The sequence below is a fragment of the Scaptodrosophila lebanonensis genome, unplaced genomic scaffold (genome assembly GCF_003285725.1).
Source record: "Scaptodrosophila lebanonensis strain 11010-0011.00,11010-0021.00 unplaced genomic scaffold, SlebRS2 tig00000043-arrow-pilon, whole genome shotgun sequence".
Classification (NCBI taxonomy): domain Eukaryota; kingdom Metazoa; phylum Arthropoda; class Insecta; order Diptera; family Drosophilidae; genus Scaptodrosophila; species Scaptodrosophila lebanonensis.
In genome coordinates, this window is record NW_022060545.1 from 5875891 (window position 1) to 5903488 (window position 27598).

Genomic DNA, 27598 nt, shown 5'->3' on the forward strand with positions numbered 1-27598 from the left:
GATTTTGTAGCCGAAATAGGCCTGAACTCTATTTTTATTAAATTTTTACGATAGCGTTAAGTAATATTTACTTTTAATATTCAAAGAATTCAACATATGTTAGATCTTTAATTTTAGAACTCTATTTTAATTTTTGTCCAGCTTAATTTATAATTTTGTATAATTTTACATACATTTTAAAATGAATATTTTAAAGTAGAGCTAATCCAACATATTAGAGCGAAAACTTGCAGAGACATAATAAATCATGAAATAATTTTTTACCTTTAATCTCAATATTTTCTTGGTACTGTGTTATTGTTAGTTTTTTTGTAAAGAAATTCTGAAATTGTAGACAGGTGGCTGACACTAAATAATACTATAAATGTTACCCGATATTGCGCATATTTGTTGATACTAGCTTTAAAATTCTGTGACAGTCATTGCCATTCAATCCTAAAATGTTCCTACAAAAAACAAAGGGAATAAATACGGGATATCAAGTGGCATACGGAACAAATAGCGTATGGAATGATTTTAATTGGAATATTGCATGGTCATTAACTTCTTCATTTCATATCAGCCAATTATTAGTCAATTATTCGTATAAAATTGGCATATAAGGCTTATTATAAACTAATAATACTACCTGATTGTGTTTTTTCTAATGTTTAATGAACTATAAAGCGTAACTTTAATGTTCATATGATGTATTCCAAAATGAACCAAAATCGAAAATGTACATTGGTGATCTTGTAAAATTGCGTTAGTTACTTTAATAATATAATAGTTTCAAGATAAGCCGAAACTGATTCAGCAATGATTTCAGTTTTGACTCGCTGAAAATGATAAGTGGCTTTGAATTGAGAAAAGCAACTCATTCGATTCTAATGTATGAATCATTGAAGGTCCGTAATTGTCCGCCTGTTGTGGAATGTGACTGTAACAAACGTTTCAAATGTAAATATTCGTTTTAAAGACAGATGCTTTTGAACATCAAAAACATTAGTTAAATTCGTTTATTTTGATTCGTAATAATTCGAAATTGTTTCGGCGTATAATAGCATGGCTCATACTCGTACCATATCAAGATCATATTAGATGCAGTCTGGCTAAAAATATGTGTGACAAATCTCGACAATGTTTTGCTTAACAAAAGAAACGACATTGATATTCTTGTAAATAAAAAACAACAAAATAAAGTTACGAGTATTTGTGGGGAAAAAAGAGCAATTCTATAAGCTAAACAATTTTGATGCTTGCTCTCGCAGTTTTATTTATAGTTATTATTTCGATTAACAATTTTATTTATTTACATATGAGGCACAAACAGAGTAAAAAGTGACGTCAAGCAAATAAAAATGAGCAGAAATAAGCCACAAAACGATGGTCAATCGCTTTGAACAATCCCCTCGAAACTTCACAGGATTACCCACGGGACTATTTTGATTATTGCAACAATATTTTATCAAATTTGGTTGAGCGGTTTCTATATATGTATAGTCTATAGGGACTATGCATACATACTTCCATTTTTATAGGAAAATTTAAAGAAATAATTTTGAATTTGTTCACTTTAAATATGTAAATCTATACCTAAATATTAGATATATTATTGGCCTTTAGAATAATTTCGAGTTGGGTAGCTCTCTTAGTATGTTTTAGATATGAATAATGTTGAGATCGACAATAGCTCTTGAAGGGCGTTTAAAAGCGTTCTTAACTTGTTCCCCACATTTTGTGCCTTTGCGTTCATAAGAAATTTGATCAGTTTGATTACTAAGCATTCGACAATGATCGTGCAAATAAAGTCATCACTTTTACAAACATTGGGTGCGGCTAGGAAAGCCTTAACAATAAATAAATAAATATTTAACCTAATACTGGTCACTGATCAAGGTTCTCTCAACAAATTTTTGTTTTGATTGAGATCGCATTCGAATCTACTTTTTTAGAGAGCCATTTGGTGGCATTTGCTCTCTATTAAAGTACTAGATCTATATAGACCTAAAACATGCGACATATGTATGTACTTATATATTTATATTCGTATGTTTGTCCAAGACGCGCTCTGTAGCTGCTCCGACCAGTTGGGTAGACCCGAAAGCATTTGAAGCTCGTTGTCGCGCTTACCAGCCGATTGACGACCGACTCTACAAAGCAAACAAGTGAGCGATTGTTAATGGCTATATATGTATGTATGTATGCATATGTGTGTGTGTGTGTGTGTGTGTGTGTGTGTGTGTGTGTGTGTGTGTGTGTGTGTGTAGTATAGTATTGTTTGGTATGGGTGTGTGTGTGAGTATGTTGTTGTGTAGTTTTACTTTTATTTTTGTTCGTTCGTTTTTTGCTGCCGATCGCAACTACAAAGTACATATATACACGAAATACATACTCATACCGACTATATACGAGCCAAACAGACATGTACGTGTATGTGTGTGTGTGTGTGTGTGTGTGGGTATCGGTGCTTTTTTAGCAGTAGCTGCGATCGTCGACTGCGCTGCCATGGCAAAACAGAGACGAAAAAAAGTTTTAAATCTGGTAGAAAAATCTGAAACGAAACGCGTTTGTGGCCTCAGACGACGAGTGGCAGTCGTACAATAAAGACGTATTTCGTAGTTTTACGGACATCTGAAAAGTTGTCTGGCCAACTTTTTGTTCCAAACCGCAGCAAGCAACCAACACCCGATATACAAAAACAAGAAAGCAACAACTAAATACTGCATACAATATACGTAAAAAAACCAAGTACAACAGCAAAATACTGAAGGCGCTCGCTCCTTTTACTTTTTCGCATCGAAAAAAAAAACAACACACACACAAAACCAAATCAAAAGTCAATGTAAGTGCAAGGCAGCAAAAGTGAAATTGAACAAATGCAATGCGCATAAAATCAAAAATCCACAAAAAAGCGCAAAAAACCCAAGAGACGTTTTTTCGAAAGTGTTAAAACCCTAAAAAAAAAAAAAATTGTGTCAAAATTGTTGAACGAAAAACTCGCTAATTGGCTGTGAAGAAACAATTGGCTGAGAAAAAAGGAACCGAAAAACAAATTATTGCTCAACTGTAGCCCACAAGTTTTTTACTCGTTATTCCCATCATTGTTCTTATAGTGATATACTAGATGACCGATAAGGATAACGTTTCAATGGCAACCGTGCAAATGAAGCCCGACTATGCGGCTAGCGAGGTCTACAGCACCGCCAGTGAGCCGCCACCGGTAAGTATCCTGCGTCCTGCCGCAAGCAGTGCCCAAGCACTCCTCCCAACTTCTCTTCTAAGCAATTTCATGGCAAATTAGGCATAACTAATTCGATTTGTTTTAAATAGTTGTCCAATTATCTGCGCCACTTGCCAACCACCCAACTGCTAACTGCCCAGCTACCTGGCTGGGTTTTATATAAGTTACTGGCTACTAGTGGCCAGAGTACATGTCTTGGCAATTGTTTTTTGAGTGTAGTATGTGCTGGCTAAGTAGGTTACTAGGCTCTCATTAGTGACTAGCTAGCTGCAAGTTGCAAGCGAGTCTTGGTCATGTTTGCAGCTATAGCTGTGGCTGTCTTTCGACATCTGTACAAAATGCCAGGGTCGTTTGATGCTTGGCGGATGTGCACGGCCTACGGCTCGTATACGCAATGTGCATGAAAATTCTGTCTTTGTCTTCGCTGCACGCAGCTAAAAAACGTGAGCATTTTCACTAAATATATACATATATCCATATACTACGTCTATATCTCGGCCCTCTGCTCTGTCCGGCTCGCATGCATAACCAATTTGCCGCCACTTAACCAATAAAGCTGACAGTTGTCAATCCCCACCACTCCCCAAAACCCCCGATTCGTTGTTTTAATATGCAATTTTGAAATTATAATATGCATGCAGCTGATTGGACTGGAAGCCAGATTCAGAGCGCGAGTCCGCGTCCGCATGCAACGTGAGCGGCCTTTACAATTGCAAAGAGTGGCGACTATATTCTGATCTGTGATCTGTGATTTGCGAGATTTTATTTCGCTGTGACATTTTCCAAATATCACGTTAAACTTTGTGTTTGCCAGCTGCCTCCATTGAAAGTTCATTCTCAGCCAAGTGTGAATAGATTTGTACCCATTCGACGACTATAGTTTATTACCCGCATTTCGAAGCGACAAAGAAGCAAGAAAACCAGTTGGAAAACATTTGCGATCTAATGCAAAAGTCACGATTGTTGCGGTGCCTGTGGCAAAGTCAACCCAGTCCGCGACTCGACTATATCTTCATAATGAAAAAGCCAAACAAAAAATGTTTCACAGAAACAAAAAACAAACAAATACTAAGTACTAAGTAGGAAAAACAAGACCAACAGCTGTCGCTATGGCTGTGGGACAACAACAAAAATTATGCATTTTGTATTTAGCTGTCTTGCCATGTAGAGTAGGAAATGGAAACATATAGACTGCCTTATAGTACCTTGTGCAAGCCACAACACTTGTTTGTAGGCGTACAATCAGGTTTCTATTGCTGCTGGCTGCAGTGGATATTTACATAAAACTCATTTACTTTTTGCCATTTTTGCCATACTTTTCATATTGCAATTCATCGACATCAGCATGATTAGTGTAGCACCATTCAGGCTGATCTTAAGTCAAACATTATGAGAGTATATGTACTTGTACAGTGAAAGCTGTTGGTGCTCTAATAAGCATCACGTTTGAAGTGGGCAGGCACTCAAGGGTTAATGTGGAGGAGGGAGCACTGTCAGCAAATAAAAGACTTCAAGTACGCTTCGAGCAATTGGAATGCAATCCGGGCTTAGCCTTATTGGATGTCAGCTTAAATCGATGAGTTCTAGAAACAGAAATTGTAGGTATGGTGTTGATTGATCTTCACTGTCAATTGATTTATTTTTAGAAAATCACCATCAGCTTCATTAGATCAATCAAGTTCAGCAAAAGTGCTAAGTGTGTACGATTTCTAATGCTACGCTATGTTGTCTGATCCAGAAAGTGATCCCTTACTTTGAATGTCTGTCTCTTAGATTATCAATATGTTGAGCCAATATGGAAAAGTCCGTTGGAAACTAGCCTCTCAGCAAATTAAACGATTAAAAACGTTAGTTGGGAAAACTTTTTAGTTAACGTTTTGAAAATGACCAAAAAAAATACAATTTGCAATCAATATCAAATATTTAAAGCAAACATAAAACTAGTAGTTGATCAATATAAATTTCATTTAATTTTAACATTAAATAAATAGAGTTCCTAGTAGTCCTCTTGCTATATATTTTCGTAGGTGATATAAAAATCTACACTTAAAATATTCAGCTTACAGTTCCTTGAAAACAAAACAATTTGTTGCATTGCCAATCAAATTTCATTTGCTTCGGTAATTTAAAACGCATTTGTGCAAACGATTTTAGCAGCTAATGACAATCTAATGCCAGAAAATTCTTCAACACAAAAAATAAACAAAACGATCAATAATAATAATTATCGCTATGAAATGCTTGTACTTGTATATGTTAGGTTGTTTTTCTGCTAACCCGAAACTAATGAGGCGTATCGATTTCCTATAGCATTTTTATGCCCATATTAGATATCTGCAACAAGTGAGACTTACGAAACAGCTTTCACCGCCTTCCCTTTTTTTTCCATAAAATATTTTTTATCTACAAGTACCTATACCTATACATTTGCCATTTTTTTTTTTTGTGTTACTCTTACATGCCACCAATTCATTAACCTTTGTCTTCTTTTGTTTTATGTCCATTTGTGTGTGTGCCTCTCTCTCTCTCTCTCTGTTATTTGATGTTTTTCCAAAAACATTGACAAAATCCTCACAACCATCAACGCCATCAATACATGAACAACTATGACTTGCAATCATAAAAACAAATGTTTTCTTATGTGCCTGTCCACCGCTGCAAAAATTGTTGACTTGTGTGTCGGTGTATGTATGTGTGTGTGTGTGCGGGCCATAATGATTGACAATCAAACAAAATGTGAAAATTTCTCCCCTCTTGCACCAACAAACGAACAAAAAAAAAAAACCAAATCCCACGGTGCCAACACACACACAACCCACCAGCTTGGATTGTTTAACTTTAATCATCAGGTTTGTCGCTCAAGTCTTTTGTTTTGTTTTCTGCACAAAACCAACCACACAAATATCTACTTGTATTTTTTATTTTCAAAGTAAAAAACTAAAAACTCTTTAAAAAACTCATCAACATCCACGGCATTGTTGTGGTCTGGTCTCTGCGTCTATGCAAGTGCCTAACATTCACTTTAACTTCCAACTCACTTCAAATTCCACTACTATAACTCACAACTACTCTTCACTTCACTACACTCCTCTTAACGCCACCTCCATCTCTAATGTGTGCTGTCAGCGCCAGTCGCCAGCAAATCTGTTAATGATGACGACGATGGCGACGACTCACTTTCGCAATTGCATTTTGGAAAAATGGGCATGAAACGCACATTGAAACAATGCCAGAAAATAAGGTGTAAAAATTGCACATTTCGCTGCACACACGGACGGGCAGCTGTGGACGGACTAATAGAGTCGCATATATACTTTGTAATTGAGGCGCAAATGCTGCACCCACATACACATGCACACACACACCTACATATATCTATATATATATATATATCAGCACAGATATGAATGCGGGCGCAGTAAATGCCGAAACTTCTACCGGTTTCTCTAGACGTGCCATGTTTGTGGGTTGTCTGCCTGTCATGGCTGAGATTTCCTCAATTTGTGCTGCATTTTTATGAGGTTTTCATTACGCCTCATTCTGCAAAGCACGCGCATTTCCTGTTGCGCAAGTTAACACCAAATAGGTACGATACACATAATGGCGATCAATTTAGCGGCAACACCCTCCAACACTTCTTTATTATTTCGTTACATAAAAGGAAAGTAATGCGAAGAAATATACACTTTTTGTACTGAATACTAAAGGAAAGTATAAGTAATATTTTCATACTCTAGGTAGGGGCTGGCCTGAATTAAACAGCTTTTAAAATAAATATTTGTAACTACATTTAGCAAGTTATGTGGGAATTTATTTAGAAAAGCCTTAAAAGCTTTGAAATGTCTCTTTATATCAAAAACATTATTACTTCAGAACATAAATAATTTCATATAATTGTTTCGATCAATTTTTTATTAGTTATAGCTATTACTTTTTACAAGTATTTTCATATAAAAGTTCTATTAACAATGAAGTCGAGCTTAAATTTCATTTGTTTTAGTTTCAACCCCTTTTTAAAAACACTGTGATATGATGAGACAACATTTATGAGTAATTAAAAATTCACAATAAGTTGCTTGAATAAGTTGATATAAGAGAAAAATAATTAAGTTAGGCAGACAATATATGTAGCTGTTTAAAAAAATATGCCACGTGCATTTATTCAATTGATCGTCATTATATTTGCGCAAGTGTTTATGGAAATTGCCCATTGTGCCCCCTTTGAGCAATTTTCACATACAATTGTAAATTTTCGCACTTCATTTCTATTGTTGCGAAAAATGTATTAAAAAATTGCTTTTCATTTACCTTTCAAATTTGCACAAAATATGCAAATGAAATTAACGGGCGGCTTGAACAAAAAGAAAGAGCAAAACTAAAACCAAAACAAATATTGACTTTATTACGCATGGCTGTTCAAAAAAAAAAAAAGGCTCACACTGCAGCATCTAATGGGAGTCTGTCGGTCTGTGCAAATATTTCAGCAAGCTTAAGGCCTCTTATATAACAGCTGCTTGACTGGGACTGATGATCTAATCGCACACAATGGCACCCCATAAAGGCAGCTCGACTAATCCCCCCATTTAGTGACACCATTCGGCATGCCTAATCAGCTTAAGAAACCAGCTGTGCATTATGCAAGTTTGAAGCTGAAATATTTTGACAACTGATTCACAACTCTCTGGGCCATTTATAAGCATTTAATAAAATAACAAAAGCGACAATAACAGACACACTCAGTTTACAACCTCCGCTCGTTGGTGCTGACCTATGCTATATTTTTTTTACTATTTGCTTGTTTGTTTGCAACTTTTACTTTTCCCCACTTACACTCACTTACTCATTCAGTCATTCGCTCATTTAGTCTTTGCACCTTGCACCATTGCATTGAAATTGTAATTAGCCGTGAGCGAACGTAAACGTGACCCGCTCGTTGACCGCGTCTCTGTCACTTCTACGCAGAAGGTCAATGCTTTTACCGTCTGCGAAGGTTATGCCAATGCACGTAGCTAGTTAGTGAATCACATTGCAATCATTAGCAATAATAATTAATGCCGAACTAATTTTAACTAAACGCCTCTTTGACCTTTACAGGCCTACAAGCGCCAGTCGAATTCGGTGAAGATTGCCAAAATCGCCGGCTTCACCATCGTTGTGTCCTCCTTCATTCTGGGCACCTTCATTCTGGCCTCATCGTATCTGCAGGCTAAGGCCTCTTGCGATCAGGTGCAGGCTCTAGACTCGGTGCTGGAGAAGGAACTGATGCTGGAAACGTTGCAGCAGGTGAACAAGGTAAGCACCAATATAACATAAGCTGCTAATTCAGAGATGGTACAAAGTTCAAATAGTTGTGCTTCAAAGCGCAGTAATGAGCTATTAATGACTACACTCAGAGAAAACAAGAAGTTTTTAAAAACTGTGTCTTGATTAGTTTATGGGTTCGAAAAAAAGTATCATCAAGTCTAAAACGTGTAGCAAAAATAATGAAAAATATATAAACAAAATGCATTTGTTTTACGGTTGAAATGCAACGTAATCGTAAATGATATTTGTTTCAGTTAAATAAATTATTCCTGCATTCTTTTACATCAAAAACAAAAGTCTGACAAACTTAACGACTTAAATAAATATTGAATAATATGAAATATATAATATTTTAAAGCATAAATTACATCTGCAAAATTCTTAAAAGAATAGTTTAGCCGTTACTATAACAAATGAAGACAATAAATAAAAGCAAAATATAATTTGAAACGACATCTTTAGAAGACTGTATTTACAATCAAATTGTATTGCAATCATTTTATTAATGTCTTTACAATTTTCCTCAAATTTTTTTTTTGAGTGTGCCTCTCTAGCTGTCAGTCTGTCAGACAGTCTGTCTGTCTGTGTGCCTATCTGCCTGCCAGCTTGTCTGGTCGTCAGCCCGTATCAGCTTGTGCGTTTCATAGCTGAAATTTTGTAAAATTATATTGTTAGGTAATGATGGTGTTGTGGTATATTTGTTGTTGTTGTTGTTGTTGTCTAGCTCGTTTTGCATCGTTCGTTGCACACGCCATATAATTTTTTCTTATCGACCTGTCGGTTTTTTGTTGTAGTTTTTATTTTACTGCTGTTAGCCATTTGGCGATTAGCCACAACAGTCGAATATAAAGCCAAATTATTGATAATTACCGGAAAATGTACCTATAAAATAAAAGGAAGCATGCGCCATGTGCCATATCCAGACTTCATGATTTTATCGCTTCACTTTTAATTGCCTGAGCTATTTTAGAAACAATACATAAAATTATAACGAAGAGGCGGCACATTTTGAACCGCGATTCGATCTGAAACAATAGCAAGGCACAACTCATCAATAATAGCAATAATTATTGGATATGAGTATTTTCTATGTAGGTATCACGATTTCTAAATATAGGCTGGCTTCAGAATGAGCTCACCAAACATAATAGGGTGTTGTGAATAGTGATCGAAACTATAGTATTTACTGTTCATGCTCAATCAAACTTATCAAAATAAATAAGGGAGAATGTCAATAAATGCTGTTGTTATAAGGGACATGCTTTGAATATGTATATAGTATAAGAAGACATAACTTACTGTAAGTTGGTAAAAACACAAAAAGGGCATACTCATTACATTGGAAGAAAGTATTGATTAGAAAATTCTTCCAAGTCAGTATGTCAATAATGAAACTGATAGTTCAAATATCGTACGAATAGTTAGCAATACATGAAAAAATCTAGAAGATCAATAGTATATATATATTTTTTTTAAATGGTTTCTTTAGTTAGATCTGTCCTAAAAGAACAATTATTAAATTTGTTCGTGTGTCTTGAGTAGTGGCATCTAAGCAGACTAAATGAGACTTCGAAAATTAAAATTAAAACTCATTTGGAAGGCTGTAGTTGACTCGGAATAAAAGGAAGAAAACCAAGAAATAGTCGAAGAAGCATTAGTCATTGATAGGTCTAATGAATATGGAATGATCATGATCATGAAAAATGCCCAGTTTGCTTAATTTGGTTGAATTTCCCTTTCAACAAGTGCCAGCGAGCTAGCCCCCACCTTTCACCAAACGGCTTATATGTATATTTTTGATCTTTTGTTGGCCAACCATTTGCCATTGATATGGAGGTAATATGTACATATATCATGCTTAACTGCTTCCTCTTTCGTTCGATTATATAAAGATAAACGTATATACTATATATATACAGCCAACATACAATGGTTGCATATCGTGCCAGCCAGCCTCATACATATGTCTTGCCTTTGCATGATCAATCATGGCAAATTGAATGAGTTGAATTTTTTCCAATTGAATAGCAATAATTGGACTTAGTAACGGCCCATGTAAAATTACAACAGCAATAGCAACAACAACAAAAATAAAACAATAACAATAAATATGCGTTTGCGTGCTTCCTTGAGAAATTTCACCCGTTGCAAATGCCAACACACATACATATCTACATATATACAAATGCATATACATATGTAGCTACTACTACACGCTATATATATGCATAGATATATGTGGTAAAGAGATCTATGGGTGCCTGACTGTACGTCTATGCGTTTGTAACTGTGGTATATGGCGCATTAATATTTTATGACTGTGCATATATTATTGTACACGCCACATAATTCAAATTTAATGGCGTTTCTAAATTGCCTCAGTACGAGTAGACTCGTATGTGAAAAAAGAGAAGAAATATCTACAAGCGCAAAAAATAAACAAACACTAGACACGCAAACTTATTTTCTACATTTGCATAGCAAATTATGCCGCATCATCAATATTCAATTAAAAATACAACAAAAATAAAAATAAAAACTGCACGTGACGTTTTATTGCCTGAGGCAGCAATGAAAGCACCCATTGTCATACAATAAAATAATAACACTAATATTCATGAATAGTAATAAATAGTAGTCGGCGCAATTAAAGTTAATGATGCAAATGCCGCCGACATCTAATTGTCTGAGTGCCTGAGCCTGCAATTGTTGCGAATAACAACAACAACAACAACTAAGTATGAAGACGACAAGTTATGACTGCAAATCACAATTGCCATACAATTTGGCCGAGTTAGTCTGATCTGGGGTTGTTCAACTTGCAGATATGTGCATATATATAGTGTACATACATACGGGTCTCTCTGCAGAGGAGTCTCTGCTTATGTAAAGCCAGTTGTTGTACGACAACAACAAAAATTCAATCAAGCGAAATTCCCATAATTTGACGCTTAAGTGGACACCAAAATGGTAGAGCAGCAGCCACAGTCACAGCCGCAGCAGCAGCAGCAGCAGCAGCTTGCGACATAATCACCAACATCAGCGGCAGTGGCAACAATTGCAAATCAAATACACACACACACACACAAACCGAACAACAAAGTGAAAGCAGCAAACGGAAAAAAACAAAAGCAACAACTACTCGTACTATGCAGAGACAGACAAACATGTTGCAATGCTTGAACAGCAGCCAGTTGGGCCCAACAGTGAACCACTGAAGCGCAGCGCAGGGCAGCGGGAAGACGAGTCGGGGAGGGTGCGGGTGTGTGTGTGTGTTTGTGCCAAATGCCAGAGATCAGCTGCAGCAGAAATAATGCAGAAATTCACATTTTGCTGTCACTTTTGGAAAATCCAGAAAAAACCGAATATTTTTGCCGGCCTACAGTGGTTGAAGAATACCTAAGAGATTCCAAAATTCTTCCCATAATTGAAAACACGATGCACAGAAAGGAGAACAAAGTGAAGAAATATTTGAAGAAGAATTAAGAAACGTTGTGTACCTCTATAATTGATTTAGGTGTTGATTGTGAAGCTGAAGCGCACACTAGTTTTCAGTTAGTTGTTCTGTCTAATGCTTACATCAAAGTTAATAAAAACAGAGCTTAGTTAATTTCTTTTTAGTTTCCAATGCCGATGTAAGTACCTTGTTAGTTTTTCGAACAAAAGCCTATCCAGATACGGAATATGTAATTAAAAATCCTTGATAACGTTGCTTGCTTTGATTACATTTTCCTATCAACAATCAATTGAGACTCATACTACTCATATATAATTTAAAATGTGAAAATGTTAAGAATATTACAATTTACAAATTCTATAGTTTTTTATTTCAACATATTGGTATTAAAAATTTAATAAGTCGATACAATTATGCGATAGGAATTGACACAGCAAATATCCTTCAGGAAAAGCAATCAAGAAATTTCAATTTTAGGCTAAACTTCTATAGAAATTGTGGTATATATTCAGTATAGTATATATTTCAATACAATCCCAATGCATTTTTTATTAGCACTCGACACCCGATTGCACTGGATATTTAAATTGATTGCAAATCGAAATTTGGCACCACAGTGCGACTGCTGTCGTGCAAGGCGGCGCTTGGCACTGCTGGAAAACCGCAAAAAAGAAGAAGAAAAACAAAATAACACAAATGCCGCCAGTTAGGCAGGCAAACAAACGTCATGAGAGTCAACGTTGCTGAGTGCAATCTGCCAGAGACCATAACAGCAACATAACAACAACTGCAACAGTAACAATAATGATGACGACGACGACGGCTGCTGAATGTTGACTGTTTGCCATTTAAGGTTTTGTTTCTTGGCTTGGCAAGTTTCTCGCCTAAGTCTTTCGTTTTGGGCAGAGCGAGGTGCGCAAGCAAATAAAGAGACGCAACAAAACAACAAATGCCAGCAGTCGTCTTCGATTATGTAACTGTGCACACACACACACATACAAGAAACACACACACTAGCCTACATATGTTATTTACTGACGCTTCGAAATGAGCTATGGAATGAATAAATATAATTTATTTTGCTTGCGCTTCCATCGCTCATAACTTCGGGCAACAATTGCGCGAGCGCCGAAGCTGTTGCCATTTTTTTTTTGCCAATTTTTCATTTTATGGCTCTTTTATACAACGCCTTGTGAATTTTTAAACAGACGCCACAACTACCTCTGCTTGGGTATTATTATGTTTTTTTATGCAAATCAACTTACATTCTGATCGGTTCTCTTCAGAACATTTCAGTTTGCATTGCAGAATTTCAATTTCGATTATTTGCGTCAATGCTAAAAATATAGCCTCAATACTACTATATACTTGTACATAGGTACAAGCTCTTATATACATATGTATGTACGAGTATATATAATATATCTGCTTATAAATTGTTATTGTGCACTCGCTGTTTCCCTTTTTTATTCCACTAAACGCTGCCTTAATTGCATTTAAAGTGCGCGCCACGTTTAATTTATAATCATTTAATTGCGATCTTAATGTGTGCCACAACAGTCGTCGTGCTTTGTTTGCCTCATTTTTTTTTTCAAAATACATTTTCTGCGTTTTTCCACAACAAATTAGAAGCACAAAATGTTCTGAGTGAGTGTGTGTGTGGGTATATACGAGTATAATTGATGTTATCTGTGTCGACCTTGAAATTCAACAGAAAAATACAATAAAGTTGCTCTGAAAACCAGACTGGCTGAATGTCTGACTAAGTGACGGACGGACCGACAGACTTTTCGTCAGACATTGTCTTGCAGCTCAAGTTGTTTTTGTTGCTCAACTGGTTGGATTGGAAGAGTTTTTTGTTGTGGTAGCTGCTATTTTTTGCACTGCTCGTTGCGGGTTTTGGAGAAATTTCTGTTTCAGCCGAAAAGTAATTAAGTGTCGCACACTCCAAGACGCTAACTTATGACTTACATATATTAAAAGTGGAGAAGCTGTGCCAGTGCCAGCGCCTACTAAGACTTTTTCTTGGAAAGCAGGAATGACTTGAAAACTCTGGCTCAAAGCAGCTACTTGTTTCTATATCTCTTAAGTAAGACAAGACCATGTCGTAGCTTAACAATTTTGTACCTCGGTTAGTGCTAATGATTCTGTGTGTGTGTGCTTTTAAGATTTTATTGCGTACTTAGCCAGTCGGTACACAATAATTTTGTTTGTCAACAGCAGCTTCTTTGATCTTTATGCGTGACTGTTGTTTGCGAGCAAACGACAAATAACTCAAGGATTTTTGCTTCCCAAAGATGATGAGACAACCAAATAGATTTCGTGACCCTGACAAGCAATTGGCAGAGCTTTAACAATTAAGCATTCAGATTTATCTCTTTTTTTATGACTTTTGACAAGCCTCGCATTGTAAATTAAGAGTTTAATTTCAGACAGCAGTTACAGACTGGAGTTTATTATATGCCATCGTTATTATATTGAAGGTTTTAGCTCTTTCGATACGAATGATAACTGCAAAAATGTTATTGCCTAATTTTCAGTTCTTTTTTGTTTAACGTTAAGTAATTGGAAAACGAATCAGATACACATATTTTTTTTAAAAAAATATATACTTTCCACTGTAAGAAATAAGATATGTAATCCAGTAGAAGAAAATCAAATCTTAAACAATTACGATTTGCAATCCGCATACCGATTTGGATATCGGATACTTTCAGTTGTCAGCAGAAACAATAAACCTTGTACATTACTTAGTGTTTATGTATAACAAAATGAAAACATAGAAAAATAATTGTATTGAATAGCTACAAAAAATTGTAGCTACTAAAGCAATAAAGTAGAATTTGCGGACCTCTAAGCAAATTAGTTCCAAAATTTCAGAATCATCTTGTTCTTCTACGTAGCATTCTCAGACTTTGGCATAAGCCATGTCGACACTGAGACCCTGTAGGGGGACTGAAGAATACAATTGAGTATACAATAGAGTATCTCGAATGATCTATGAGTCATAATCTGCTGAAATTTCGGTAGAACTCTCCTCGTCCGACTTGCCTATCCAGTGTATTATACTGAGAGCCCATCTTCCTTCCTTCAGGTGCTTAACACACTTATCAAATGACAAAAAATCAAAATAAACAAGCTGGCCGGATACATAGTCCATTCTTAAGTATGTACACTATTTGGATGCCAGGCACTATGCCAACTCATATACTGCTGGTTGGGTGCGGGCGACATTGGCGGTGGCACTATCGTCATAACCATCAGCACATTTGTTGCCCCTGGGCAGGTTAGTTATGTAGCTGCTCCACTCGAAAGCGATGATAGAGCCCTCGTCGTCACATTGAATTAATGAGATGCGGCTGAGCGGAGCGCAGGTTTTGGTTTTTTCCTATGAATTTTTCACATACACTACACATACTCGTATTATTTAAATTTGTGTTGAGTATTTTGTCTGTTGTGGCTATTGTGGTTAGGCGTGAAGTATGCTCAGACACGAATACAAAGCTCGGCTTACACAAACATGCACTCACATATGTACACACACATATATATGTATGTGTAGTTGGATATGTATGCTAGTGGTTATGTAATTTGTTGTTGCGGCTGCTGTTTGTTTCGCTCAATTTTGTTTGGCATTTTTATTTCTAACTACAAAGTGCTTTTTTAACGCCATTTTACTTTTAGTTTCAGTTTTAGTTTTCATTCGTTATTCAGTAGCGTTGTCATCAGACGCCGATTTATATATGTGGGTTGGGGTCAACCCATTAACCACATCCACAACTCTCGGTCGATGCACGAAGTTGGTTTACAAAAAAAAAAAAAACGTGTCATTGTTTTTTTCACGACGTTATTTGGAAACAATGCAAAACTTAAAAAAAAATACAATTGCAATGCGTTTTGTTTGTTTGTTTTTGCCAGATTTGTATGTTCATTAAATATTTGGTAGCGTAAAAATTAAGAAAACAAGCAACTTTTAAAGCTTATGTCGACCTTGGAACGAACGCGCTCTGCTTCCTCACCAAACAAGTTTTTGCTTCTTGTTTTCTTTCGACTGGGTTGACAAAAATTGTCGAGCTGATGACTCAACACCCATGCATATAGACACACATGATATGACTCAAATATTGAATATTCAAATCTCTTTATCTTTTCAGGAACTACCACGCGCCGAGGCTTTGCTGGGCAAGGAACATATCGACGATGCCAATTTGCAGCATATTGATGAGCCGGCCAATAAGAAGGTGGAAATGAAGGGACAAGAGGCCAATCCCGAGGAGGAGGGACGTGATAGTTCCTACTCGGAGAGTGATGAGACCGAGGAGTTGCAGAAGTATCCCGGCAAAATGCCGCTCGAGCTGGACTTGAGCGATCTGGCTGCCGCCATTTTGCGCAACAACAAGAAGTAAGTCGCATAATCATTAATCAATGATTGTACTCTAAACAATAATCAGAAATACATATTATTGAATACACAAAATATACATATAAAGAAGTATGGAATGCAATGAGAAACTTCACTCCCAAAACATATATTCTTATATATTTTTGATTTGAGAATTCATTATATTTATTTTAATATCATTGTGTTGATTGATATTCGAATTCATGAACCCTGCACTAATTAATACTAGAAATATAAACTCTTGAGGTATTATTACCAAACTAAAAGAAAACTAAGTTGTAAAGACTCCATTCCATATACCTGCATGACATCAATAAATAATTTCATTCATTTATTTTCTCTTCAGATCCCGCATGAACTGCGTCGTTGAGCGCAAACATGCCGAGGAAATTGTCGACTCTCCCTCAAAGACCGTGGCTCTGCCCTTTGGCGTCAATCTGACCACCGATCCCAAGAAGGCGCGCATTACTGGCGAACGCATCTCGATCTTCTGCGATGGCGGCGATGATAAGGAGGAGAAGGAATCGAAACGTGCACGTGAGGAGGATGACGATTCTGATGAAGATGCCGAGCCATTGCGCCCCATGTTCATTCCGTTCCAGCGCGTGCCCATTCCCTTCGGTCGCATGCCCGATCAGATGCCCTTGACTCACATGCCCCAGCGCATGATGCCACCAGCAATTCAGCAACAGCAGCTACCCCAGCAGGGACCCATCATCATTCGCCAGTTGCCTCCTCCGTTCCAGCACCTGCCCATGCGCCCACCCATGCCACCTCAGGTGATGCACGCCCCACGCATGGAATCCCAAGAGCAGCCACAAACTGTGCGCATTCACGTCCAGCAGATCCCCTTCCGCCAGATCCATATGGCCGATGATACACCCATGCAGATCCCCGCCAACCAAGCCCCACAGCAGCAAATGCAACAGCGTGAGATGCCCCAGATCCAGATCCAGCATATGCCTTTGGGCATGGCTCTCCAGCGTGTTGGCATAACTGCCGATGATTTGCGCAACATTCAGCGTTTGGCCGAGGATCGCATCACCGAGGAACTGCGTCGTTTTGCCGCCGAAGAGAGCTCCGACTCTTCGGAGAACAATAGCTCCAGCTCCAGTGATGAGGATGAACATAGCAACGTTGAATCGACCTCAGTCGAGCACAGCGAGGGCACAACTCCGGCTCAGACTCAAACCACGCAGCCAGAGCACCGCGAGTCAGTGGAGCCTCAGAACCGAGAACAGCAGGCGCCCCAATTGCAGGTGCAGCGTCTGATTCTGCAGCCTTTGCCCGAGCAGCCACGCGATACCATGTCCCCACCCATGCCCGATCAGCCACAACAATTGCAGTTCGGTCGCATGGTCTACGGGCGCAGTCTCGCCCAACCCGTGCGTATTCCGGTGCCCATGATGCAGCCCGAGGGCAACCCATCGGCTGCGCACGAGGAGTCCGAGCGACCACACTGTGAGTAGACCCGCTTTCCACTGAAGGCATTTATGGATTAGTTTAAAAAAGGAAATTATGTTATCCATTGATTAAGGAACGAGTTAGCTTCCAAATCGTAAAGAATTAAAATCTCTAAAGATACTTGATCAGCTTCATGTTCGTGCCATTGCGGATCGGATCCCCATAATTCCTAAAAAACAATCAGTCAGGGGTGTCTTTCAATCGCTAGTAAATCTTTAAATATATAATATTTGTAAAATATGGTTTAAACGATTTTCTAATTTTCTCTCTCTCTCTCTCTCTCTTTTCGCAGTCGTCCACCCACGTTCCGTTTAAGTAACAACAACGCCGCGCCTGTGATTGCTGCTCTGCGAATCGAATCCCGAAGTCGTCATTATCAAAATTAAAATACATAGTATATCTGCGTTGTTGTCGTCTCCCGCAATCGATTCGAGACATCTCAAACCTTTATAAGTGTAGCAGCCCAAAACGCCAAAAGAAAAAGGAAAATAATAAATGAAATTGTTTTGAGTTTTGGCTTATCTCTCCCCGCTGTCTCTTATTTTCTTAATATATATACATATGTATACTTTCAAATAAATATTGTACCATATATGTATCTGCGTGTATAACATTCCAATCGGTCCTACGTGAACTTTTTGTTAAGAAACGAAAAAAAAAAAACATAAAATTGTAATTGCACATTTTTAGATTGTCTACAGTTTTGTTTTTGTTAAAGTCTCGTCTTTTTTCACTAATAAATCCGATGAAATTTGTACATAAATCACATATTGTATTTTATTTTTAATTTTTTGTAGTTTTAGTAACTTAAGAAATGGATAAAAACAAAAGAACTAAGCAAAAGTTGTACATTTTTTATACAAATTTGAAGCGAATAAAATTGTGGATAATTGGAAATCAACTACTCGAGTATGTGCTAACATTTAAATCTGAAAGGAAAACTGGATGTACTAAGCATATGCGATATGCAATAGAGAACTGGTGGAATTCTGAGTGCTAAGGGGGATTGAAAGGGATTTAAAGTAATCTATCGCTACACCATATCTTAATAAAATTGGTGGTGGATGATTTAAGCCCAGTATCTCCAATACTATGAATGACGTATTGATGGGAACATGCCTATAAAAACCAACAATATTACATATTGCATAATTTAATGAAAAACCTCATATCTCATTCTGCTATATATATAGTGTATGATTGTATAAAACCCAGAAATATAAAATCCAAGCGCATTAATTTTCTTATCTATGCTTGCGTACTGATAAAATGCCAAACATCTTATATAATCCGAAGCTATCAAAATTATCTATTTTCAGAAAGAACATTCTTGGTTGCTGAAAAATATGAAAGTTCATATTGTTTTTAATAGAAGTACTATTATTTAAACATTTTTCAAATATTTGAACTGTAAACATAAACCAAAATAATAGCTAAAACTCTCCTCTTCTCAGCTAATAAATTCGAATTCAAAAATCAATATTTTTCTGAAGGAGTAGTTAATAACTAATCTTATTTTTGATTCTGACGCGCACATAACTCCTTAATATACACACGTCCTATAATACTTTGATCTGATCCATCTGCCAATATGCGCTTAATCTTTCATAACATTTTACTAATTACTTTTCTGGTGACCTAAGGTTAATTGGTTATTTTATCGGGATATAGGTTTGCACACTGCTGATCGAAAGCAATTCTACAAATTGGCAGTCAACCCCAATTAGAGTACGTTAGTTCCCTCTAAATATTTAAGTATCCACTATTCTTTAAGCAAATAGAGACTATTTACTTTACTTTTGATAAAGATTCGTCATTTCTAGTGAGAGGGATGTCTGCTTCACAGATAATAAAAAATTGATAAGTTTCTTAATGTGTGCATTTTTGTTGTCTGGAAAATGTGACCTAATTCTCTTCCTAACTTTAACTGGTAAACCATTAATTGAAAAATCAAAATATTCCGACGGCTCTTTTATACCTGTATTTTATTTACTTGTAATTTCTTGTTTGCATTTCGTCAAAAAATCGAACATTTTATTTTAATAATTTTTCTCGCTCGTTTACAATTGCATATACAAGTATATATGTATATCAATCAGTTGGTATATATATACAATGTGCACGTACACAAGACAGGGAACAACCGATATAAGCGTCCATTGGCGCAGCAAGGACGCACATTATAATACAAATATGCATGTAGATTAGTTTTATTTTTATAACATATGACTAATTATAGGTTGCATTGACGGGGCATCATTACCAGAATTTTAAAATACATGTAAAGAAAAACGAAAATTCTCGCTAACCACTATAAGCCTTAAAACATTTTGAATACCGAGGGTGAAAATCGTCTAAGTTAATAACTAAAATAGAATACAGACGCAAAAATCGAAAATCAAACGGATAGACGGGTAGGTGTGGGTGCTAACCCTTCGGAATAGCAGGTGTTTTGCTCTGTATACATATATTGTACGAGGGAAGGGAGCGTCATTTTTCTGTTGTTATTTATAAACAGTTGTTTTTGGTTTTCCTAGTAATGAAAGATAATAGTGCATTTTGCACACCTTCTACGCCAGCCGTTGACTCACTCACTATATCACCGATTGTTATATTTATGCAAATTGTTTGTTTGTGTTTGTGTGAGTTCGTAAGGTGTAAAATTTCAAACGCATCACAAATCCTATTTAGCCTTCCCAAACACCGCACCGTTTCGTTGACTATTTGATAAAATGACAAGGCCCATTATCTATCCATTTTCGCACTGATGTCCCTCGCAGTTTCCCCAAAAGATGCAGTTTCCCACACCACTGTAGCAGATAAGGGAGACAGCGGTTATGAAGACGAGGCTGCAAATCGTACAGGGCTTTCGCTCCAGGAAAAAGCCAATCAGGTAGAGCACTATGAACATGACGTGTGTTTCCATTAGCGCCGGATTTGTGGGCTTCGGTATTAGGAGCACGGGCAGCAAGCATTGCAGGCAATACATGTTGAGTGGGTGGCTTTCTGGCAGAAGGTGGTTCTCTTTCGATGTTGGCGTGGAGCTTATGAATTGGCCGCAAGCGTCGTCGTGGCTGCGAACATGCAAAACGGGTCGTACTTAATTGTTCTATAATTATACTAACTGAAAACTGTGTCCTGGGCGGGACGTCAGCAGAGACAGAGCTGCAGCGCAGTAGCAGTAAAAGCAAAAACAACAACAGCTGCGGCAACGTCGTGAGACTCGCGCCCAGGGCCCACTTATAAGTCGATTAAAACTCACCTGTCTCGTGCTCAAATTCCAATCCTGCTGTCGTTCGATGGCGTAGCTAAATTAAGCGTTGGCTTTTTGTGCGTTTCGGATTATCACATTCACATAGTTAATCTTTGTGGAACTCAACATGCCTAGTGGAAACGCATAATAAACATTTTCGATAGTGCTCAGAGATGTGGCTGCTTTGCATGTATCGATAACAAAAATATCGAATTTCTTTAATGCGATTATTCTTACCACAGAAGGTACATATACACACATACACATGTATGTATAAACAATAACAAGAAAGTTAATGCAGAACTGAAAACATTTAAGCCCTGTTTTAATACTTACAACAAAAACATTTAATTACTAAACTATATAAAAACTGCTAGCCCGCAAATGCAGTCTTAAGTTTATTTGGCGCAGCATTCAAACATAAATTTGTATTAAAGAAATAATAATTTTACGTAAATATTGCCCATTGTCAAGAATTGCTATGGTATGGAACTAAATGCAAATCGGGACGCATCCATCATTTGTATGTACGTCATATGGCAATACGTGTAGGTAATTTTTCTAAATTATTGCAATTTTTAAACGTTCCAATAGAGCGTATTAGCGTAAATCCGTGGATCCGTAACTACGGGCAGTAAGAAAACCCAAGCAGCAAATCCAATAATGTACAATCCGATGGCCACAATTCGTCGCCAGAACTGCAATTGCCAAAGTTCCTGCACATCTGGCAGACCCATGTGATTGCAGAAAGCGTGCACCAGAAATGGAGCCACTATGTGCCCAGTGCGCGCAAACAAGTATGCAGAGTAGAACCCAAATAGCGTCGTATAGACGAACTGGAAAAAGCCAATTAACACGGCTGTACTCAGTTCCACGCCAAGACTTAGGCGTTCCGCAATGTGATGCATATGGGCGACGCCAAAGAATAGTGGCGTTATAAACACCGACGTCAGGGGAGTAAAGCTCTGCAGGATCAGTGGCATCATGCACGCGCGAAAAACAAACTCTTCGCTGAGTGGTGCCATAACATGATTACGCAGCCAGACAACGCTGCTGAAGGAGCCGCTCCAGTAGTTCCAGTCTGAAAAGTTGAACTTGAGTACAAATGGCACCCAGGGTTCCATGTGTCTCTTACCAAAGTATATGCGTATGGATTCAGTCTGCATGTTTACAAAGATAGGACCTAGAAAAAGCAGCGCAGTGAGCAGATATGGAATGACAATTGCCTGCCACAATCCTAGCCACCGAAATCCCAGCAGTTTCGGAAAATGCTCGCGTTCCAGCAACTCGGGTGAGGAAAAACAATATACAAAGAATGGTGCAAAGAGCATTACAAAGGAGACGCTTGCAAATCGTCGTTTTATCGTGCTCGGATGATCCCTACTGTGCTTTGTACTCCAAACGTAGAGGCTCCCGACATAGATTACAGCCAGAATGAAGCAGCAGGTGACAGATGTAGTGACTGGTATTTGCGGCATTGGCAGCGCCGCTGGCACTGTTGTGGTTTCTGTGCGCATTGTGGTCTCGTTGTACATTTACTGTTTATTATTTACACTATTGATGAATTCATTTATTATTTACTTTTAATTTGCATTTCTCTAAATGTACACAAAATCAGCTGTGGCTAAGAAAACACGTTATTAGTGTGGCTGTGCACATATTAAAAACCACGGCAAACCATTACTATAATAATAAACAAAGTGAACACATAAATGCTAAGTAATGAAACTGATATTAATTAAAAAGTGTTTACTAAAAACGTTAATGTGTTATATATTGTCTGTATGGCATTATATACTGAAAGAACTTTATATCATTAACATCGTGACTTAGTCACACTTACGTGCCTTGCATTTGGGCATTGTGTACACACTGGCACTGATAAAGACGGCTTTAGGTTGTTATTTAAAACAATCGGGCTAACATTTTCCAACAAAAAAAAAAACGACAATAATTTCGCATTTTTCATTAAAGTTCTATAAAACACTGCATTGCTGCTTTATAAAACACACGCAACAAAAATGTCGTTCCTCCTCAAAGCGGCCGCATCATCACGACAACTCATTTATAAGGTTTCTCATTTATAACACACATATGTTATCGCTAACGACCTTTGACTTCAACTTTTTTTGTTTACTCAACAGGCACCTACACAACTGCAGCAGCTCCGCCACCTTAATCTGCTGGAATTCCAGAGCAAGGATTTGCTCCAGAAATATGGCGTAGCCATACAACAATTCAAAGTGCTGGACAACTCGAAAAATGATGCGGAGACTGTCAAGACCTTTGGTAAGCACAACCGGTCCATGCCCTTTATGTAATCGGATTGAAAATGTTGCTCATATCTGATATATGCAGATTGTCCCGAATATGTGGTCAAGGCCCAGATACTTGCTGGCGGCCGTGGTAAAGGTGTCTTCGATTCTGGATTCAAGGGAGGCGTACACATAACCTCAAAGTGAGTGATAATGCTGATGATAAGAGAGGTCACGTAGTTTTGTTTTTTATTTGAACATTGCTACTGCCTTTCAGCAAGAACGAAGCTCTGTCGCTTAGCAGACAGATGATAGGCCACCGTTTGATAACGAAACAGACACCAAAGTCGGGGATTCTGGTAAACAAGGTGATGTTGGCGCGCAGCGTGAACATCACACGAGAAACGTATCTGTGCATCTTACTGGATCGAGAACATAATGGACCAGTGCTGATAGCTTCACCTGCCGGCGGAGTGGATATTGAAGCCGTAGCCGAGCAGACGCCAGAGAAAATTAAGACTGTGCCACTGGATATTGGAAAACCCATTCCGGAGGCCACGCTGCTAGAAGTCGCAAAGTTCCTCGAATTCAAGGGGGATGCTCTGAAGCGTTGTGCCGATGAGGTTCAAAAATTGTACACGCTTTTTAAGGCAGTGGATGCGGTGCAGATTGAAATCAATCCGCTTGCAGAAACGGACAACGGTGAGGTGATCTCTGTGGATGCCAAGCTGAATTTTGACGATAATGCCCAGTTTCGTCAGAAGGAAATCTTTGCCATGGATGTTAACGAGGAGGAGTCGGATCCACGTGAAGTGGAGGCGGCAAAACATAATCTCAACTACGTGGCGATGGACGGCAATATTGGCTGTCTCGTAAATGGCGCCGGCTTAGCAATGGCCACCATGGATATCATAAAGCTTAATGGCGGGGAACCTGCAAACTTTCTGGATGTTGGTGGCGGCGTCAATGAGGAACAGGTGGCCAAAGCTTTCGAAATACTCACAGCTGATCCCAAGGTTAAGAGCATACTCGTAAATGTGTTTGGAGGCATCGTCAATTGTGCTACAGTTGCCAATGGCATTGTGTCCGCTTCAAAGAAGCTGCAGTTAAATGTTCCTCTTGTGGTACGGCTGGAGGGCACAAATGTGATCAAGGCACGAGAGATTCTACAAAATTCCGGTTTGCCAATACAAACTGCTAAAGATTTGGATGATGCTGCGACTTTGGCGGTTGCGGCCCTCAAGTAAGACGAACAAGTACATAATTACGAACTTATATATTTTATATGCATTGTATGCGCATTTAAACAGTTCTTCCAAGTGAACGCAGGGCCTTTTGTCTTAAGTTTTATTCAATATTATATACGCACAATATATGTTGTTAAATTTTATACGTGAAACAAGCTTGTTTTGTCTTCAAACGATATCAATGCGCGCCAAACTTTTCTGTTAAATAACATAGCTTAGAGTCTTTTATTTAACAGTGAATTACAGCACTGCAAACTATCGATTCAACAACTTGAAATATCGATAGGCGTCGTTGCTCATCCCTGTAGTCCACACCCAAAGCCAGCCAGCCAAACAAACATTGGGACGGATTCAGTGAAAATTAATTAAAAATCTCACACAAAGCATGCAAAAATCTTCACATTTTGCACGCGAGGATTCCCAGGAGCATCTACCCAGTCCACACCACACAGTTAACATGAAGCGACGCACTCTGGCAGGCAGCTGTGGCGTTGGCGTCTTCGTCTTTGCGTTCGCTTTCATTGCCATTGCGTTTGTAACGCCCAGTTGGCTGGTGAGTGATTATCGTATTACGGGTGCGAAGTTGGACAGGCTGGGTCTTTGGGTGCACTGTTTCCGCTCTCTGCCCGATGTTAATGATGACAGTCAGCGCCGCTTCTTCGTCGGTTGCCGTTGGGTCTACGATCCATTTACCACAGGCTACGATGAGATTCGTGGTTTCCTGCTGCCCGCCTTCATGATTACCACACAGTTCTTTTACACACTTACCTTCATTGGTATGCTGGCCAGCGCTATTGGTGTACTGGTGTTCTTCCTTTGCGCGGGACCGGATCAGAAGCACTTCCTTACGCTTATTCGTTCGCTAGGTTATGTGCAATTGGCCTCTGGTGTTAGTGCGGCCATTGCGGTCATTGTGTTTGCAGTGTTTGGCAATCGTAATGGTTGGATGCCAGAGCATGCGAACAATTGGTTTGGTTGGTCGTTTGTGCTGGCATGTGTGGGTACCGTCTTCACTATAGTGGCGGCTACCCTATTTCTAACCGAAGCGCATGTGCAGCATCGCAAACGTTTGCAGTTCAAGGAATCGCAGACGCGTTTCGAATTAGTGCGAGGAGGTTAAAAGCCTGAAACAGGCATTCAAGCAACGTGACAATAATTTGGGTATGTGTATGAGAATCAAGCTAAACGCATTGTAACCTTCAGTACATTCTTCTATTGCAGCAGCACCCGCACTACATACTATAACAAAAAAAAAAACAAACAACAGTACACGAAACATTCCGTCCCCACGACACTTCAACGAAGAATTCTCACCATATAATTAAATGTAGTTTTAGTCGGAAAAACAATAGCGTCGAATCTGGCGCTGACGCAGTAGTTGAATGTTTATGCAATTGACAATCCCCCTCGCATATCGCATGATCACCAGAGAACGCACAAGCAACAGACCAGAAGAGACTTTCAGTTGGTACTTATGACTCATTCAACATCAGTTCATCCATATAGTCGGCAGCGACAACAACAACAACGACCAATGGCAAAATCGTTAGAAGACTGACTGAATCTGCATACTTCTGCCAATCTTCGTTTGAGAACAAAATGAACTGCAACTCAGCAACGAAGTGAATTTACACACAAATAATACCCAAATAATTTCAATTATGATGCTCAAGTGAATCATTCCCGTTCGTTTAAAAATATTTACATATCTGAACTTACGCTCAATTAGCGCACAAAGTTTCCAATACCCCCTACCCATTCATACAAACAGTAAAGTCGATTAGCTTTTGATGGCGCAGGCACTTTGAACTGGCAAGAAATATTCGTCTATGTATATGTATTGTGCCTTAATTAGTGATCTGTTATAGTTTATAGTGCCTTTATGAAAATATTGTTAGATCTTACTACCTGTTCAATGTGCCATGCGCGTCAACTGGCATCGACGTCCAATTGGATTGCATAAACATCTACTAACATAGTGTTTTAGTTAAGTTTGCCCCATGGAAAAAATCCAGCCATTTTAGGCATTCCAAAATGTTTTTTACACAATTGTCTTTTTATATTCATTATTCTGTCAATCCTTTGTCTTTTTGTAAAGGTTAAGATAATTCTCAGCCCACTTTTAAAACCCATCCCTTTAAAATTTTGTACTGTATTCGAATGTACTGTATAAACATCTACTAACATAGTGTTTTAGTTAAGTTTGAACCATGGAAAAAATTGAGCCACTTTAGAACCCCATACTTTAAGGCATTCCAAAATGTTTTTTACACACTTGACTTTTTATATCCAGTATTCTCTGTCCTTTATCTTTTTGTAAAGGTTAAGATTATTCTCCGTCCAATTTTTTAATGCATACCTTTACAATGTTGTACTGTATTCAAATGTATTAAATGTTTTACCATAAGATTGTTCTCCGTCCAATTTTTAAGCCCACACCTTTACAATTTTGTACTGTATTCGAATGTATTAAATGTTTGTACCATAAAAGTGGCATTTACAAACTGTATACAAATACCATATATGTAACTTATTTTGTACAAATGAGTTCTTAGATAAAGCAAAGAATAAAGTACATATTGTACAAATTAAAAGCTAAATGCACTAAATGAGTACTTCAAGGCGGGAAGTCAACGAAACGCCAAACAATCAAATAATTCTCACGACCCCAGAGCACTGTGAGAACTATTTTGATTTGTGATAATTAGTATGACTTTGTAAGTATGTGATTGTAGGTATTTGTAAGTAATATTCTAGACAGTTAAATATTATTGGTAAATGGTATTTAATAGCGCCACATCAGTTAAGGGAATCTAATGTCATAGAAGTTTCGGCAAAATATGCAACTTGGCGAATACCTTTGGACGATCAAAACAACTTTAATTTTAAATCCGCCTATAAAGCGCAAGTGATTGTATTGCCGTTTAATATTTCCAGAACAACTTAGTAAAAAAGTTCCAATAAAAATTCAAATAAAGCCGTTGCCGAAACGG

The 27598-nt window shown here is 38.0% G+C and overlaps 5 protein-coding genes across 7 annotated transcripts; 3 read left to right on the forward strand and 2 right to left on the reverse strand.

The window, feature by feature from the left end:
* Positions 1-2558: 2558 nt before the first annotated feature.
* LOC115622719 lies at positions 2559-18616 on the forward strand. Of its 2 annotated transcripts, XM_030516759.1 has the most exons (7): positions 2559-2824; positions 3096-3202; positions 6046-6072; positions 8318-8515; positions 16139-16386; positions 16733-17847; positions 18143-18616. In XM_030516759.1, exons 2-7 carry the CDS (start codon positions 3107-3109, stop codon positions 18163-18165), a joined length of 1707 nt encoding a protein of 568 aa, XP_030372619.1. In that variant the 5' UTR covers positions 2559-2824; positions 3096-3106; the 3' UTR covers positions 18166-18616. The 2 variants fall into 2 exon arrangements, with proteins under 2 accessions (XP_030372619.1, XP_030372620.1); XM_030516760.1 differs by lacking the exon at positions 6046-6072.
* A 1428-nt stretch (positions 18617-20044) lies between these two features.
* LOC115622778 (bladder cancer-associated protein) lies at positions 20045-21261 on the reverse strand. The gene is made up of 2 exons (XM_030516836.1): positions 21113-21261; positions 20045-20924 (listed from the first exon to the last, which is right to left on the reverse strand). The coding sequence occupies exon 2, from the start codon at positions 20837-20839 to the stop codon at positions 20600-20602; it is 240 nt and encodes a 79-aa protein (XP_030372696.1). The 5' UTR covers positions 20840-20924; positions 21113-21261; the 3' UTR covers positions 20045-20599.
* A 227-nt stretch (positions 21262-21488) lies between these two features.
* On the reverse strand, positions 21489-22763 carry LOC115622850 (CAAX prenyl protease 2). The gene is made up of 2 exons (XM_030516932.1): positions 22239-22763; positions 21489-22184 (listed from the first exon to the last, which is right to left on the reverse strand). The coding sequence occupies exons 1-2, from the start codon at positions 22636-22638 to the stop codon at positions 21682-21684; spliced, it is 903 nt and encodes a 300-aa protein (XP_030372792.1). The 5' UTR covers positions 22639-22763; the 3' UTR covers positions 21489-21681.
* Positions 22764-23018: 255 nt separating this feature from the next.
* On the forward strand, positions 23019-24760 carry LOC115622685 (succinate--CoA ligase [GDP-forming] subunit beta, mitochondrial). The gene is made up of 4 exons (XM_030516710.1): positions 23019-23175; positions 23248-23392; positions 23462-23561; positions 23636-24760. The coding sequence occupies exons 1-4, from the start codon at positions 23125-23127 to the stop codon at positions 24603-24605; spliced, it is 1266 nt and encodes a 421-aa protein (XP_030372570.1). The 5' UTR covers positions 23019-23124; the 3' UTR covers positions 24606-24760.
* Positions 24761-24927: 167 nt separating this feature from the next.
* On the forward strand, positions 24928-27161 carry LOC115622679. Of its 2 annotated transcripts, none has more exons than XM_030516696.1 (2): positions 24928-25766; positions 25827-27161. In XM_030516696.1, exon 1 carries the CDS (start codon positions 24991-24993, stop codon positions 25723-25725), a length of 735 nt encoding a protein of 244 aa, XP_030372556.1. In that variant the 5' UTR covers positions 24928-24990; the 3' UTR covers positions 25726-25766; positions 25827-27161. The 2 variants fall into 2 exon arrangements, with proteins under 2 accessions (XP_030372556.1, XP_030372557.1); XM_030516697.1 differs by having other exon boundaries at positions 25830-27161.
* Positions 27162-27598: the final 437 nt, after the last annotated feature.